Here is a 15,072-nt window from a genome sequence, read left to right as displayed (position 1 = left end):
GTCGCTTAACGAATATAACATGATGATACCGGATTCAGTTGACTTTATGTCTCTTGGTTAAAATTCAGAGGTCATTGCAGCTTTTTGCAGATCTGTCATATCAGATCTGTTTTGGCCAGAGGGTGAATATTGATCCGCCATCCTGAGCGCAGCCCCCCCCCCCGGGGGAAGGTGAGAGGAGGTCGATTCTGGCATCAACAAGGCGTCTTTGTCTTTGTCGGGGGCAGGCGGAGGCCCCAGCTGGGGGTCTCAGTCCGGCAGACACACGCCGATATTTGGGTGGAGAGGCAGAGTGCAACGTCCCTGTCCGTTCCACCTCACTGCCTCCTTTCTTGTGGGTTAACAACAGGCTGTAACTGCTTGTCCCCTCACACACGCACACACACACACACACACACACACACACACACACACACATATTAAGCATAAATTCATATTCATGCAACGACCTCACACATCCACAGATAGCCCACACAGATTGTGATGGCAGTTTGTCCTCCTCCTCTCCTTTATTCCCCTCCTTCCCCTTTATTTTGTTTTCCTTTTGTCTCCGGCCGACTTTCAAATGTCTATTTATTCACCGTCGTTTAATTGTGTTGTCGGCGAGATCTGTTTGAAATTGCCCGGTTTGCACATTTACATGACAATGGCCGCCATTGTCCGGCCGGCTCATCCTGCTGTCCAGTGCCAGGTCATCCTTTTCAGAGAGCGGCGTTTCATCTTTCTAAGCATGTCTGGATTGTATTTATAAGAAGATGGAAAAAAATCCATAAATTAAGCTTTGATGAATCCCGGCACACATACTGGCCCAAACGTGTCAACATGCTCCACTGGACATACAGGCTGTTACAGGCATGATGTCATGGCTGCGGAGGGGCAGTTTTCGGAGCCCTCTCTTGTTGACGTCCAATTAACGTCGAGCTTTGATGTTTTTTTCGGTTGGCTTTGAAAAGACGGAACAATGTGCTGCATTATGTCACTCAAGTGGCAGGGCGTCCCCCAGAGCTTTTATGCAATTGGTTGCCCAAATCATGTAATTTGGAGGGAAATCGGCACAAAGAACTTTACATGAAAAATTATTGAATTGTTAGTGTTTATAATATTTCATGGGGGGGGGGGGTCTCTTCCCGGTTTAACTTAAGTTCCACTCAGGCTTTAATGAAGTCTTGCATATTCCTGCTCTACTCTGTGATCCAGATCTGCAAATATATTGTAAAGGTTCCTCCCTGAACCATCCTTCAAGCAGGATTCCTAACATTCTGTCAGGTACTTTAAGCAGAAGTCTGCAAACTAACAAACAACCCGCAGATGAAAACAACAACAGCTGGTGTTCAAATCATCTGTTGCCACGTCCACCGACCAAGAGAGCGGTTTGCGTGGAAATGAAAAGAGAAAGAATTTGAACGTTTAAAGTGAATCACTGAAATCTAAACAGTCATCAAGAGATGTCTGATTATAAGAGTGGATGTGAACTGTTTAGACAACACAGGCATGATGGTTCAGTAACCAAGACTTCCACCCTGCAGACAGCACACCTCCCTCAAATCTGAGTGTGGGTACATTCCTCTCCGGTCCTCCTCCCTGCCTCCATGCGTGAGAGTGCCAACCAGACATCTCCCCACCCAACGCCCAGTCTGGACTGCACCGGCTTCTTACGTAGACCCAGCCGCAAGCAGAATGCGAGCTGCGGAGGAGCATCACCTGACTGACGCCGTGCAGAATTAGCACATTCTTCTGGGTTTGAGGGTTATAATGCGTGTGCACATCTTACAGGACATGTGCCAGAGCGGCAGCGGCTTGCACCTCACTCACATACCACATTACCAGGACTTGAGGTATATCGCTGTGACAAGAGGGTATTATAAGGAGCCGGCGTGGGCAAACAGCAGGAAGGAGACGGGTGTTCCTGGTAAAATACCAAAACTACTCGTAACCTGCCCATGGAAACTATTCGAGGCACGTTAAGACTACCTGTGTGATTATATGGCTGCCCACGCTGTTTAGGGACAGAGCTGCAGAATTCCAAACATACCCTGGAAAAACAGCGGATGAACATTTTTCAACAAGATGACATTTTATTGACGGTAGAACATGAAGTAACAGATGGTGTATCAGTAAGAGCTTCATATATCAGTTATATGTGATATATCGGGGAAATGCACTCGAATGAGTTTTGCTAAGAGAGAAATAACAGCTGCTACAAAAAAGGCTTTGATTATTCACACTCATCCCAATCTGGATTAAGACAAAGATACAAAAATTAAGACCAATTATAGATTTCTTTGTACAAACTGTGCAAATCAAAGGCTTCTACAAATTAATTACAAGGCAAATATACAAACTATACACAGAAAAATACTTCCATTAATGATACTCAGATATTAGAACTACAAAGTTAACGAGTCTGGAAACACTAAGCTTTCCAATTTAATAATGCGCTATTTGAGTTTTGGCAAATATTTATGTTTTACACATGACCACTGCTATCAAGCGTCATCATACGTTTTCAGAATGTTTCTTTTAAATGAGAGCGTTCAGTAAAAATGTTTATAACAAAACTAGAACATACACAAAACAAACATTCAGAACAGTCATGAAACAAAATGGTTACCCTTCCTTGAACGAATACAGGCAAACTATACATAACCCTGAGACAAAACAAATAAGATTCACAAAAACCATAGCTTGACATCTCGAAACAGAAAAGTGTCTTCTACGGCCGTAATGTGCCACATTCTCTCTTGCGAGCTTGTATTTTGAGTCGAGGAGGAAGATTCAAATTTAGCTCGCCAAATTTGAGGGAAGCCCGAGTCCAACGTCTAAAAATACCGACAGGAAGATCGTCTCTGTGCACAAAATCATACACTTCCCCCGAAAGTCTTCTCTAGGTCCCCCAAACGCCCGGCAGAGCCCAGGGTCTAACTCAGTCCATCAGCAGTCCGAATAAATTACACCTGAGGAAATGCCCAGTGTCCAGGAGAAGAACCACAACTAAAGACAGCTGAGTGAGTGTTTTAGTTCACTGTTAAACAAAGCCACGTCAGAGTCGGCTACACTGCAAATCTACAGGCGAGATGATACAGGTTCCGATGATGGAGCGAGGGGGTTGTAGCAGTGTCGGGCGGATGCAGTCACAGTAGCTTATTAGAGCCAAGCGGTGGAAGGAGAAGGTCTATGCTTCTTATACATGGCAACGAGTCCTGCTCTAGCTCGTGGCTACATGGGAAAGTTACACAAGAGCGATGAGTAAACAGATCAGGTGGAAAAGAGGCCGCAGACTTCCAGTCGCTGGGCTGTTTCCAGGACTCGGGGCTTTCACTCCTCTGCAGATGAAGATAATGCGAATCAGCCTGGATGGAGCCAGGGCAGGAATACACACACCCTTCCTCCTCCTCCTCCTCCTTCTCCTCCTCCTCCTCTCGGCAGCCAGCATACCAGACACCACGGCCGATCTGAGGGAAAGAGACAGAGGGAGATTAATGTTTAGGTCCTGTGAACTTGAGAGGAGCTGCGGCTGTATGAGGGCCGACCACATGACCCAGAGGGGAGGCCTGGACATTCTCACGCAGAGGAATGCACAGACTCGGGTCCTCCTCGCCACACATCAGCTTATCAAAATGCCATTTTATCAGGCTTACCCACATAGCGTTGATAATGCCTCGGGACGGGGCGTTATTTAACCAAAGTCCTCCTGGCATGTGGGATTGAGCTGCTCAAGCCATTTATGTCGCGAGGTAATAAATATGTGAGGGTGGCAGAGGGGAGGACCCGGCTCTGTCGAGATAAGCTGATAAAATGCATGTTCCAAAACCATCTGCTCGTTTGCTTTATCCGGATATAATTTATTCTGTATGAGAGCTTCTTAAATTTTCAAATTGAAGCAACATTTTTACTACAAACACTGGGATGAGTTCTTTGGAATCTCTCATCTCTGCAACCTCAGATACTTCAGCGTCTAATTTTCCTCCCCTGCTGCTATGAAGGAATGTTCCACTGCATATTTTTGGGAGGGGGTTGGAGTGAAACCCCGAACATGCTGTTTACATGTAATGAGCTTTTTTTGGGGGGGGAGATGATATCTCCGCTCTGTCAGAGGAGATGAAGAATGTGTGCGCTCTCTATTCTGGGAGAGATGAGAGTTGACAGTTACAGGCAGGCCACGCTGGGGGTTTGCTTGGATAACCTAATGAGTTCTCATTTTCATGGCCAAAAAAAGCCGACAGACACTACGGAAGCCGGCACTGATCTGTACACATCTGTTACTGTTGTGAATACATTGCCGGGGGCAGAACAGTAGGACACATCTATTAGAATAACAATAGGGATGGAGAAAGGAGGCTACACACAAGGTTCAGCAGCAGAAGTGACCGTCTCTGTTTGTACATTAGACTCCAGAAGTGTCACGCTGTCAGGTTGATGCTATACAAACTACAGTGTGTAAATTGAACCTGATGTGTCATGAAAAAAAACAAAAAGACATTGTTGATTTTCCTCTACTGAATGACAAAAAACACCTGATCTCAGTTTTGACACCTTACTTTGAGAAACAAACGCTTTGTAATTAAGAAGGTTTTGCAGTGCAACAGTTAAAGGTTCGGGGAGGGGTGTGTTTATTTGCTTGTTTTGTTGGGTTCTTGGTGAAATACCAGTCCAGTCAGCAGCTGGTTAGTTCAGCTAAGCTTAGGTTATTTAAGCTTAGCACAAACGCTTGAAACAATGGGAAACAGTCTGGCTAAATTTACAACATCAACCCCCAAGCACCTTTAAAGCAAACATATTATATGTTATATCTTGTTTAGGTATTCTGTTGTAAAACTTAAAAAAAACTCTGTTGTATATTAACTTTGGTTAACGAAGATAAGTGTTCATTACTCTTGATCTTGATTTCTACAACGGTTTGTCTGCAGTGGGAATGGATACAATCTGCATTCACCTCCAGGTCAAATTCCTCTGCAGTAGACACAGGCTTTTATCAGCTCTTCTCCAATCAGCAGTGATGGAAACATAACACACAAGTGAACTGAACACGCACATTTCTTGCCATGAACCTATTCTTTGAACGGCGTGGGAACATCATGCAAGATGCAACACTGGCCTGGAATATTCCCAGTCCGTCTCAGCGGAATCAATCACCTATTTTAAGCATGTTTGAGAAACCTGCACCTACCCTCGGTGTAGAAGAGGCATCAGTGGACTCAGCCTTTACAACCAAGGCAATTGTTGCAGTGCTTTATTTTATGACATGCAACTGCCGGCCTGATGGAAGTTTCCATTGCCGCTCTCCCACAGTGTTAATGGGTAAGTGTCATGTGCTGCACTTCATGAGTTGTGCTGGTCTAATCTTTCAGTGCAGCTGATGAACAGCACGCCTCTGATTCTTAAACACTCTCTAGCTCTGGTCTGCTACACCTACCACAAGATCAGACTTTCACAAGAGCTGCAGCTTTATTTTTAGTCATGTATCTCTCTACTTCAGCGTCAGTGGCCTTTCACACCTTTCACTGGATTCATGTTGTCGAGCCACCGGCAGGATTCAGAACTCGGGTCAACAATACGAATAAAGTACAGGTTCCAAGATCTTTTGCGTTACTGACCTTTATTTGAAAATAAGTGACTGAATGAAAAAGACTAGATTTTAATGTCAAAGTGTATTCCACAAAGGTCATTGGTCTGTCATCACAAATAAATCCATCGAACAAAAGCACACGTCAGCTCCCACTGCTAATAATGAAGAGACTCCAGAGTCCCTTCATTATTACCTGTCACGTCAAGGTCAATCACACCAGCGAGAGAGCTGTACTGACCACAATGTTCACCTGTGACCCAATCTTCTATTTCAACAATTTCATCCAGACTACAACTCAAACTTTGTTTTCAGTGTCTCACTGTACTTAAAAAGTCAGAAGACTTTACAGATACGACCTTTACTTCCGCAGACACTCTGACCGGTCTTGAGTGAATCAGTGTGTGAGGCCAACAGGAGGCAAGGTTAATAAGTGTAACCCACAAAAGTCACCACACGCCCGTGTGTTCGTCTTCGGTCTGGTCCGCGGCAGTAACCGCAGTGTGCTGCAGTGAAGGACGCAGGGAGTCCGTGTGTCCTTCAGCTCACCCAACAGATGGGCTGGGACTATATGAAGTGATTGCATGAGGCGCTCTGAGGTTTAACCTGCCTCACTCTGTCGGCTTCCATCACTTCTCCTCCACATGGGACTAACGCCAGATTGAGTTTGTCAAAAGAAAATAATCACTCAATCTTAATTATTTGAATTATTACTAAATCTCCACCAAAAACATCCCACTGGATGGTTGAAGCACACACCACAGGGGTGGGGTCAGACGATACATGTATGCCCAGTTTTTTGTTTTCGTTTTCTTGCGTCTGTGTCTTCTGGAGACCGAATTACCCACAATACACCAGACCGAAGCCGAGTCCTCTCTTTTTGTCCGTCCCTTGTGTCCAACCAGGCCTGTGCCATGTTTACTAATGACCTGCTAGAATTCCACTGTATTGACCAACGAATGAATCACTGTGACTTCATTTACATGAGCCTGCATCGTTTGGAGGCACAAACAAAAGGACTCCAGGATGAGCTACAGGCGTCTCGGTCCAGCTGCAAAGTCTAATGAGCCACATCTTCATGAATCCTCGCAGGAAGTCCAGTTTGAGACGGGAACAAAGCGCGTCTCTGTGGCTGAATAAACGCCACTTCAGGGCTACTTCAGAGGTGCAAATATTACGTAATTCAGATTAATTACCAGGCAGACACCCTCGGTCCCGGCCCAGCTGGCTTCCTGAAGAGGCCCCTGTAACTGTATGACAGCTCATCTCTTTTTAAGAGCGTAATCAAATTAGTCTGGGTGATTATTCAGCCATTCTGAGCATCTTCTTCCCTTTTTGGCTTTTTGTTACTCGCCGAGTGGAGAAAAGACCAATAAAAACTCCATTAGGTTTATGCAAATTTAAGCAGCCGTGGTGAGGGCCATCATGTGGCAGATTGATTACTCAAGGGACCAGAGATGAAGTGTGTCTGTGTGTGTGTATTGGGGGGGGGGTTACGAGCACGTGCTAACTTTAACTGTCCGTGTGTGTGTCTGAGAGAGCGGAGGTGGGATCGTCGTTGTACACAGATGCCACAATAAAAGCCTCATTCAAGCTTGTGTTCCTGGTGGCCCTCACGGCCAGGCATTAATAAAACATTAGTATTGAGCGACTGGGGGCCTCTGTGCTCCTCCTCCCTGATCCCCATTGTGACCTTTCCATTTTACAGCAGCTGCCTGGGGACATAGAGGGCCCGACGCTGGCCCCCTCCCTGGCCCCCTGACCTATCCAGGTGTACCCTATCACACAGAGCCCTGCCCACCTCGTAAGTGCTGCAGTTGAAGCTGTTAAAAAGGAGGACGCTGTGTATGTCTGTGATTTTTGGCAGCGGAGAGGGTTGATGAGGAGAGAGGGCTGCAGAAAGACAAAGGCTCAAGTGTCGATCACAGTTATTTCTAGTGGGCATTATAATTCAGGGGTTCGAAGTAGAGAGAGCCTGCGCTGAACTTTGTGCTGGGCTCTCTGGTTACATCCCGTCTGCCGGCAGTCTGGTACCATCGACGGACAAGGTTACACCCTGATGCTGTTCAGCGCACAACAACTCCCAAACGCAAAAATGTTTTTAATCTGTTTAGTTCTTGATGCTTTTAGTCTACTTGAGAACATTAAAAAAAGCTACTTTCTCCTCCAGTCTAAACCATAACAAATAGGAGCCATAATGCTTTAACATTTACAAATAGTTTTCCATCAACAGTGGGTTCTGGTTTGGCCCTGGACTCTGGGGTTAGACACATCTGGTGGAAACTTGCAAGGCTACAAACTTTGGGAGGTGGTGACAAAAAAAAGAGAAGAAGAGCAGCGAGGCTGGTGTGATCCCTGCAGAGGCCAAGCAAAGTGTCAGGACGACTGAAACGACCTCAACCCCACCATTAACAAATCTTTACTAATGGGAATGCAGGCCACACCTTCATTCCTCCCAAATTAGAGTAAGGATGGCTGGCTTTTTAAAGGACAGGCAATGTCAGCAATGTGACTGTGTGTGGGTGAGACAGAGAGAGAGAGAGAAGCACAAGTACACAATCAGTGGTTTCACAACTGAGTAAAAACTTACAATATACTACTAGTGAATACTTGAACAGCTGACTGGTGGTTTCAGCTCCCCTCATAAACATGAAAGGAACACACACATGCGCACACACACGCGCACACACACTTCTTTTCCTCTCTGATCCCAGTTGAAAGTTGACAGCCTCTGGAGCAGAGTATTTTTAGGCAGGCGTTAGTCTCGGCTGCCAAACGGTGCAAAATATAGCTTTGCTTCCTCTGGTCTTACTCCTCTTCCCTTCATCTGCACCTCTTCTGCTTGTGTGTACACTCTATCTGTGTACGTGTGAACACGTCCGACTCTGTGTCACTCTGCTATTCACTTAATGTCTGCCAACTCCTCTCGGGGCCCCCTCCCCGTCTCGGGTGAGAGCGAGTCGACCAGCGTCAGGGCAGGACGCCTGCTTAACAAGCTCCAGCGCTGAGCTTTTTTTTTTTCAACGGCTGCTGTAATTAAACATAAAAGGCGTTTGGCAGCGGGATAGCAGCTTCTGTAACTGCCTAGCTGAGTTCATGAGGATGCGGTGCCTTGATGGTTCATAGCCAGCCTGTCTGTCTCCATCGGGCCAGAAAATCCTTGAGTACCATGGAGACAGTGGTCCATACCAGCAGCCTTATAATGCTGAGCCCCCAGCTCCATCACCACCAGCTGTTTACTGGTGAAACAAGTCACACATACGCCTCCTGCCTCTCACAGGCTTCCTCTTGGTTTTAATTTTCAAACTTCCTGGCAGCCCCCTCAGGTTTTCTCGCAGTAGAGTGGATGTTTTGAGGTTCTCAGCATTGATGTGTTTTCACCTGCACTGTTGATTTTAGGCGAAGTGTTGCGCCTGAGGAGAATGTGCAGGAGGCTGAATAGAACATGAACCCGCCCACTTGCTGGCAGCGAATTCTCCGGACAATGACCGCCATTCACAAATCTGCTCCATCGGACATTACATGGACATGGACAAGTGTAAAGTCCATTTGATGTCCGGGCCAACTGATTCAGACATTTTGCATCCTCATTCAAAGCTCCTCCGAGTAATGCCTGGATAAATGCTGGGCTGCCGTGTATGTGCGAAAACAGAATTAGACACAGAATCTGACCGATCGAGTCGCGCTTGAGGGGAGAATTGAAAAAGATGCAAACCACAGATGTTTTAATTGAAAGAGTCTGAACAGGAGAGGGGCTTGCACAAACCAAAACAAAGCGAGGAGCTTGTAGCTAAGAGCCGAGCTACCGCTGTTGTGGTTAGTCTCAAAACACCAGAGAGCCCTAGTTTGCCAATTACGCCACAGGCCAATCCCCACAACAGACTCAAAATATCACTAACCTGTTTTACTACCTAAAGAAGCATCTCTCCAAATAGTATTCACGTAATAGAACTACACAACACGCGGGTTGAGTATCAACATGCTGGGCGTAAAGGCTGGTAAGATCCTTCTGCAAAGATGGTCTCTAGTTTTTCACTACTCTAGAGAAGATGAAACCGCAGAAGCATTAATAAAAGATGCCGCCGAGCCTGAGCTTTTTAAAATGCAAATCCACCGACTGGTGCAGCGATAAACTGCCTTCCATCGCATCAGCTCTATAATAGGATCATGGAACTTAAAACTCGCTCCACCACCACCGCACAAGCATTTCAAATATCACTGCATATCCTCTTTTTGTTTCCCTGTGCGTGCCCCCCCCCCCCCCTTAAAACACTGAGAACACCTGAGGAAAATGTATCATCTCTTAGCTCAGGTGAAGCTGTGAAAACTGCCACCTGTCGTTCCTTCAGGCTGATAAAGTGGAGCAATTCTTCACTGACAGTGTATGATACATTTCAGTCGATCATATTTTCATGCCCTCAGGATGGATCCTTCCTTTTTTAAACGCGCTTGCTCCTTTGCTGAAGATTACGGATGTGAATCGTTTACTTTGAGCAGCAGAGACTCTTCTCTCACCGTTATAGTCCTAAAGTAGGTTTTCTGTTCTGTAAAACACTTTCTCAACATCATTTAAGTGAATGTCCTTATGTTGTGTTGTTTTAATTAAGGAGAATAAGGACTTGTATATATTTTTTAAGAATGGACTGCATTCACAGCACTTTTCTAGTCCTAACGACCACTCAAAAGCCCTCTACACATTGAGTCACAGTCACCCATTCATACCCTGCTATTATATACAGAGGTTCTCTAACACACTAACACTAATCAAGGTACATCAAGGGCAGTTTGAGGTTCAGAATCGGGCCTTAAAAGCGTTGGTTTGGACCACTGACCCCTCTGATTGCATTCCACAGGAAAACCTTTTTTCAGGGACTGACCGACTCATATACGTCATTTCACACGAAGAGCACTGGCCCTGTCCACTTCTCCTTCTTAGGGCTACAAGCACAGACCTGATTCCCACCTCTCCACCTCAGCCCTGTCACTGACACAGGTCTAGTGCTGTAGCTCTCTCTCTCTCTTATTACCGGCACCACTGACATTCCTGCTTCTTCCTGAACCGGGACCCCACCATGTTCATCCAACACCCAGCCAACACAGCAGCAACATAATGTGTAACTGTAACAACTGGCAACCTTGACAACAGCAAGGGGTTTCAAACCGGTGAGGTCCGGTTCAGACTGACATGCTCGTGTGACTGTATGAGAAGTCACAGTGTGATTCAAACTGAGTGTAGATATTCCTGTTACTATAAATTCAGTTCCCGCTTCTTATGTGACAATAGGGACACTATGAATAGCACATATAATTAACATCTTGTTTGTTTGTGTCAGTTCTAGGAAACTACAATTACTCACCATAGAAACCTCAGACAGTGTGTCCTGCTATGCTGAGAGGTACTTCCACGTGCTGACGAAGGCGGTGGGAATGAGCGAGTAGGGCACACTCGTCACACTGTCCCAAGAGTCTGATGATGGATCGTAACAGTCAAGTGTCTTACATCTTTGAGCCCCGTATCCCCCCACCACATATAGTCTGTTTCCTGACGCCACTGCGTGGCAGCTGATCCGTTTGGTTGTCACGTCGCCAAACTTTGACCACTGAAACGTCTCGCTATTGAATCTGTAAGCGGAGCTGGCTGAGAACTCCGTGTCACCACCGATCACAACAATGTGGTTACCAACTACAGCTGCAGCTGTATATCGCCACAGCTGTGGACAGGAGGCCGGTACAGACCAACGGTTCTGGACAGGGTCAAAGCATTGAACCTTAGGAAACTTGTCTCTGTTGACGCTGGTGCCCCCGAAGGCAAAGAGTTTGTTTTTAAGACCAACAACAGCAGCATTGCTTACACCTTCTCTGAGCGGAGCCACTAAAGTCCATTTGTTGGTCTGAGGGTCATACTGCTCCACCTGTTTGAGTGAGACAGACGGAGAGGCAGGAAAGGATCCCGCCAGAGACGTGTGTCCTCCCACAACATACAGTATGTGGTCGAGCTCCGCAGCACCATGTCCAAATCTGGCTACCAACATGGGGGCCGCTTTGGACCACTCGTCGTGTAATGTGTCGTAGACCCAGACATCTTTGGAAGCCCCGTTTTCAGAGCCACGCCCTCCCGTAACATAAACCTGTAAGACAGAAAGAGATATTACATTTTGAGGACTATATAACTATATAGCCATAAATGCAGGAGCAGATACTGAAATTTGTCAGCCAACATACCTTGCAACCAATAGCACAGGCACTGCATTCTTTCCTAGGGCTGGGGATGTCTGTTTTGGGCGTGATCTCCTTGGTCTTGTTGTCGATCATGTAGACTTTATCGCACATGAACGTCTGACCTCCCAGTAGCAGCAGGGCCTGACTGACCTTTCTTGGCCGAGCACAGAACCCTGTGACGATGCCATCGTTCTGGAGGATCCTCATCTTGCACCGCACGGCGTCTTCAACAATCTCCCGACCCACTTTGTGGCACATGACCAGCTCCTCTGAAGCAACATTCTTCAGCAGATACGTTTCCGGGAGCAGTGCCAAGCGGACACAGCGCAGCAGCTCGGGCAGCTCGCTGTGCCTCCGCTCCATGTCCGCCTTAACCCAGTCGATGACAGCCTCATACACCAGGCTCTCATCCTCCACCTCCAGCTCCTCACTGAGGATTAGCTCCTGGACTTTGTCTCTGGGCAGGCTGAGGAAGTCCTCTGTCTTGAAGAGGGTAGCAAAGTCTGCCAGGCACATCCTCCATGACAGCTCATACAGTCTCTGGCACTGATGTGCGTCTGACAGCAGCATCATCCCCAAACAGTTCGACTGGTCGAGGTTCTTTTCTAGAAAGTCTGACGCCGCGTCTCTGATGTCATGGAACTGAAGCATGTCTCCGGCTTCTAGTAGCGATTCTGCATTTTCCTCGTTGATAATGATTCGGGCCGAGTAGGCGTAGTCGAGCAAGAGCTCCAGCACCTCCGGATGGAGAGAGTCGTGGAAGTTGACATCAGCGTCACGACTCTCCCTGAGCCCGCCGCTGAACATGGCCTCAAAGTAACGGCTGCAGGAGGCCAGGACAGCCCGGTGACAGGGGAAGGATCGGTTTCCGGCCTTCAGGACAACATCTGTGAAGACCTTTCGTTTTCGCAGCAGGTTGAGTTGAGTCAACAGGCTGTCCGCATGGGTTGTCTTGTGGAAGAGTTGGATATTCATGGAGCCGGAACTGGAGCGAGACTTTCTGTTTTCGTGGTTACTGACAGACATCTTGACCTGGAGGAGTAAACAGAGAAGAAAAATATTGGCACAAGTGGAGGAGAGTTTGTCATGTGTTCATATCTACAGTTTATGGTCGTAGGAGGAAGGGGTTTTATGGACACACGCTTCTTTTGATGTGAACGCTACCATAAACACTCCTCCCACTTTATGATTAAACAACTGTGTCAATACCCGGTCAACGGGCTGTTGAAACGTTAAAGACTTGTATCCCTGTGTTGGATTACACCGGAAATGAACTTCAGACTTCAGAGATGAAAGCGAATCAGATAAGAAGCACTCCCACAGAAAAACCAGTGTGTGTACACCGTGTGCCGCAAAGATTTACACTGAGAGAAATACATCAACGTCAAGACTCGGCTCTCACAACCTGTGGCAAAAAAAGGAGCAACCTACTCTTCACACAGCTCTGTGTAATTAGTGTTAGGTAAAGAAGCAACACCTGGGTGTAGCCCTATATCACATCTATCCACCCCTATAAACCTTTCAGGGCTGTGAGTCACCTACAACCACAGCGGGAGCCAGTAAATTCCTGTGAGCCTGTTCTGTTTCTCTGCCGCTGGCTCTCATTCAGGATGGTACCAAAGGCAAAGCTTTCAAGCCCACATAAGCTCTGACACCTCTGACCGGCTCCTTAAAGATAAAAATTATGTAACCGCTGTGCACCAGATCAAAAACACAGTCTTTCTTGTGGTAATCTGCGGCGGGTTTAGACGGGTCTGCAGCTTTCGCACATGGGAGGATATTCTGGTCTAAAAATGATAAAGCTGGATCCTTAAAAGGGCCATAAACACATGCTTCAAAGCAATAATTATTACAATAAACGCTGCATTATTATTTCATTTAATTATAAGACAGATTTTTGCACCTGAGTGAAGGTTGTGGTATAAACTCTTCTGTATGATCAGAGAATAACACATTATACAAATCTCCTAACTGTTGCTTGAACAATGCAAAAGAAATCTATGGATATATTGGACTTTTATTTTATGCAATTGATGAAAATGACATCATTATTTATATTTTTTATCGCACAGCCCTAATTTACAATATTGACTATAGACCTTTCTGTAGTCAAACTCTAGTGAATATAATCATGTAATAACAGTCAAAATCAATAAAGATTACAACAAATGTTACATTATTATTTCTAATCAAGTATAAGACTGACTGTTACATTGGAATTGATGAAAATTACATTAGGATAATAGTTGATACTGTTTAAGCCCAGCCCTAATTTACAATATGAACCATATTGCTTTCTATGGTCAGACTCTGGAGAAAATAATCAAGAAATAAACAAATAGCTGTTACACAGTCCATGTTATCATGGCTACTGCTCTTTGGTGGGCACCGCACGGAGCTGCGCAAAACTTCAAAACGGCCAAATAAATATCTTCTGCCCAAAGGCTTCTATTGTTTCCCAGCAGATACATTTAAGTCTTCTATTCAGCCCCGATGAAAGGGGGACGGCGGACTTCCGTGGAGGGACTCAGCGTGAAATCCAATTCGTTGTGTGCAGTAAATGTGAAACTCCGGTCAGCACTTCAGCATGCGCTCAACTTCCCCCCCGAGTTCGCAGCCGCCTGCGATCAGCGCGTCCAGCCGACACACCACCCGGTCCGAACTCACACCGAGTCGTCACATTGTCGTGGAAGTTGTACAGATCTCGCACACGCACGTATCGCTGTGTGCGACACTTTGGGAGGATCGCGTCCTCGAGCGCTTACCTCGACGGGAGCAGGGCCGATCCGGGTTCCTTTCTCTCGGGCTCAACTTGTTCCGCCGTCCTCCGGTTTGTGTCTGAAGTTGTGGCTCAGTTTACACTAAATCCGACCTCCGTGTTTACATCCGCATGTTGTCCTGGAGCGGCGGGAGACGGTGGAGCCATGTGTTCCTTCTCTCTTTGCAGGCAGACGAAAGGAAAAGAGTGTGATAAAGTTGTTGTGTGTTTGTCGTCGTGAAGCCACGCAGCTGCAGACGAGCACCGAGCTGAGACACTGAGCTGCAGCTCCCCCAGGCTCCTCCTCCTTCCGCTGCCGTGGACCAATCAGCGCAACGCCCCGCAGAAACAAACCCACTGTTTCGTTTTACATCCAACAATGTTAGACATCAGTGTACCACAAAAACACCTCCCCCCTTTCACCGTTCACTTTACTATGCATCTGTATAATCTATCATATAGATTGGTTTATAAGTAGGTTATAGCACCTTTTAACGACAAGGCAAGAGGTTTGGTTTTGTTTGGTTCCTAA

General features: G+C 46.4%; 1 protein-coding gene across 1 annotated transcript; it reads right to left on the bottom strand.

The window, feature by feature from the left end:
* Window positions 1-2,054: 2,054 nt before the first annotated feature.
* enc3 (ectodermal-neural cortex 3) lies at window positions 2,055-14,801 on the bottom strand. Its single transcript, XM_062394940.1, has 4 exons — window positions 14,548-14,801; window positions 11,786-12,814; window positions 10,921-11,691; window positions 2,055-3,452 (listed from the first exon to the last, which is right to left on the bottom strand). The coding sequence occupies exons 2-3, from the start codon at window positions 12,806-12,808 to the stop codon at window positions 10,948-10,950; spliced, it is 1,767 nt and encodes a 588-aa protein (XP_062250924.1). The 5' UTR covers window positions 12,809-12,814; window positions 14,548-14,801; the 3' UTR covers window positions 2,055-3,452; window positions 10,921-10,947.
* Between the last annotated feature and the right edge of the window lie 271 nt (window positions 14,802-15,072).

Source organism: Platichthys flesus, chromosome 9 (assembly GCF_949316205.1).
Source record: "Platichthys flesus chromosome 9, fPlaFle2.1, whole genome shotgun sequence".
NCBI lineage: Eukaryota > Metazoa > Chordata > Actinopteri > Pleuronectiformes > Pleuronectidae > Platichthys > Platichthys flesus.
This window is presented reverse-complemented; position numbering and strand designations above follow the sequence as displayed.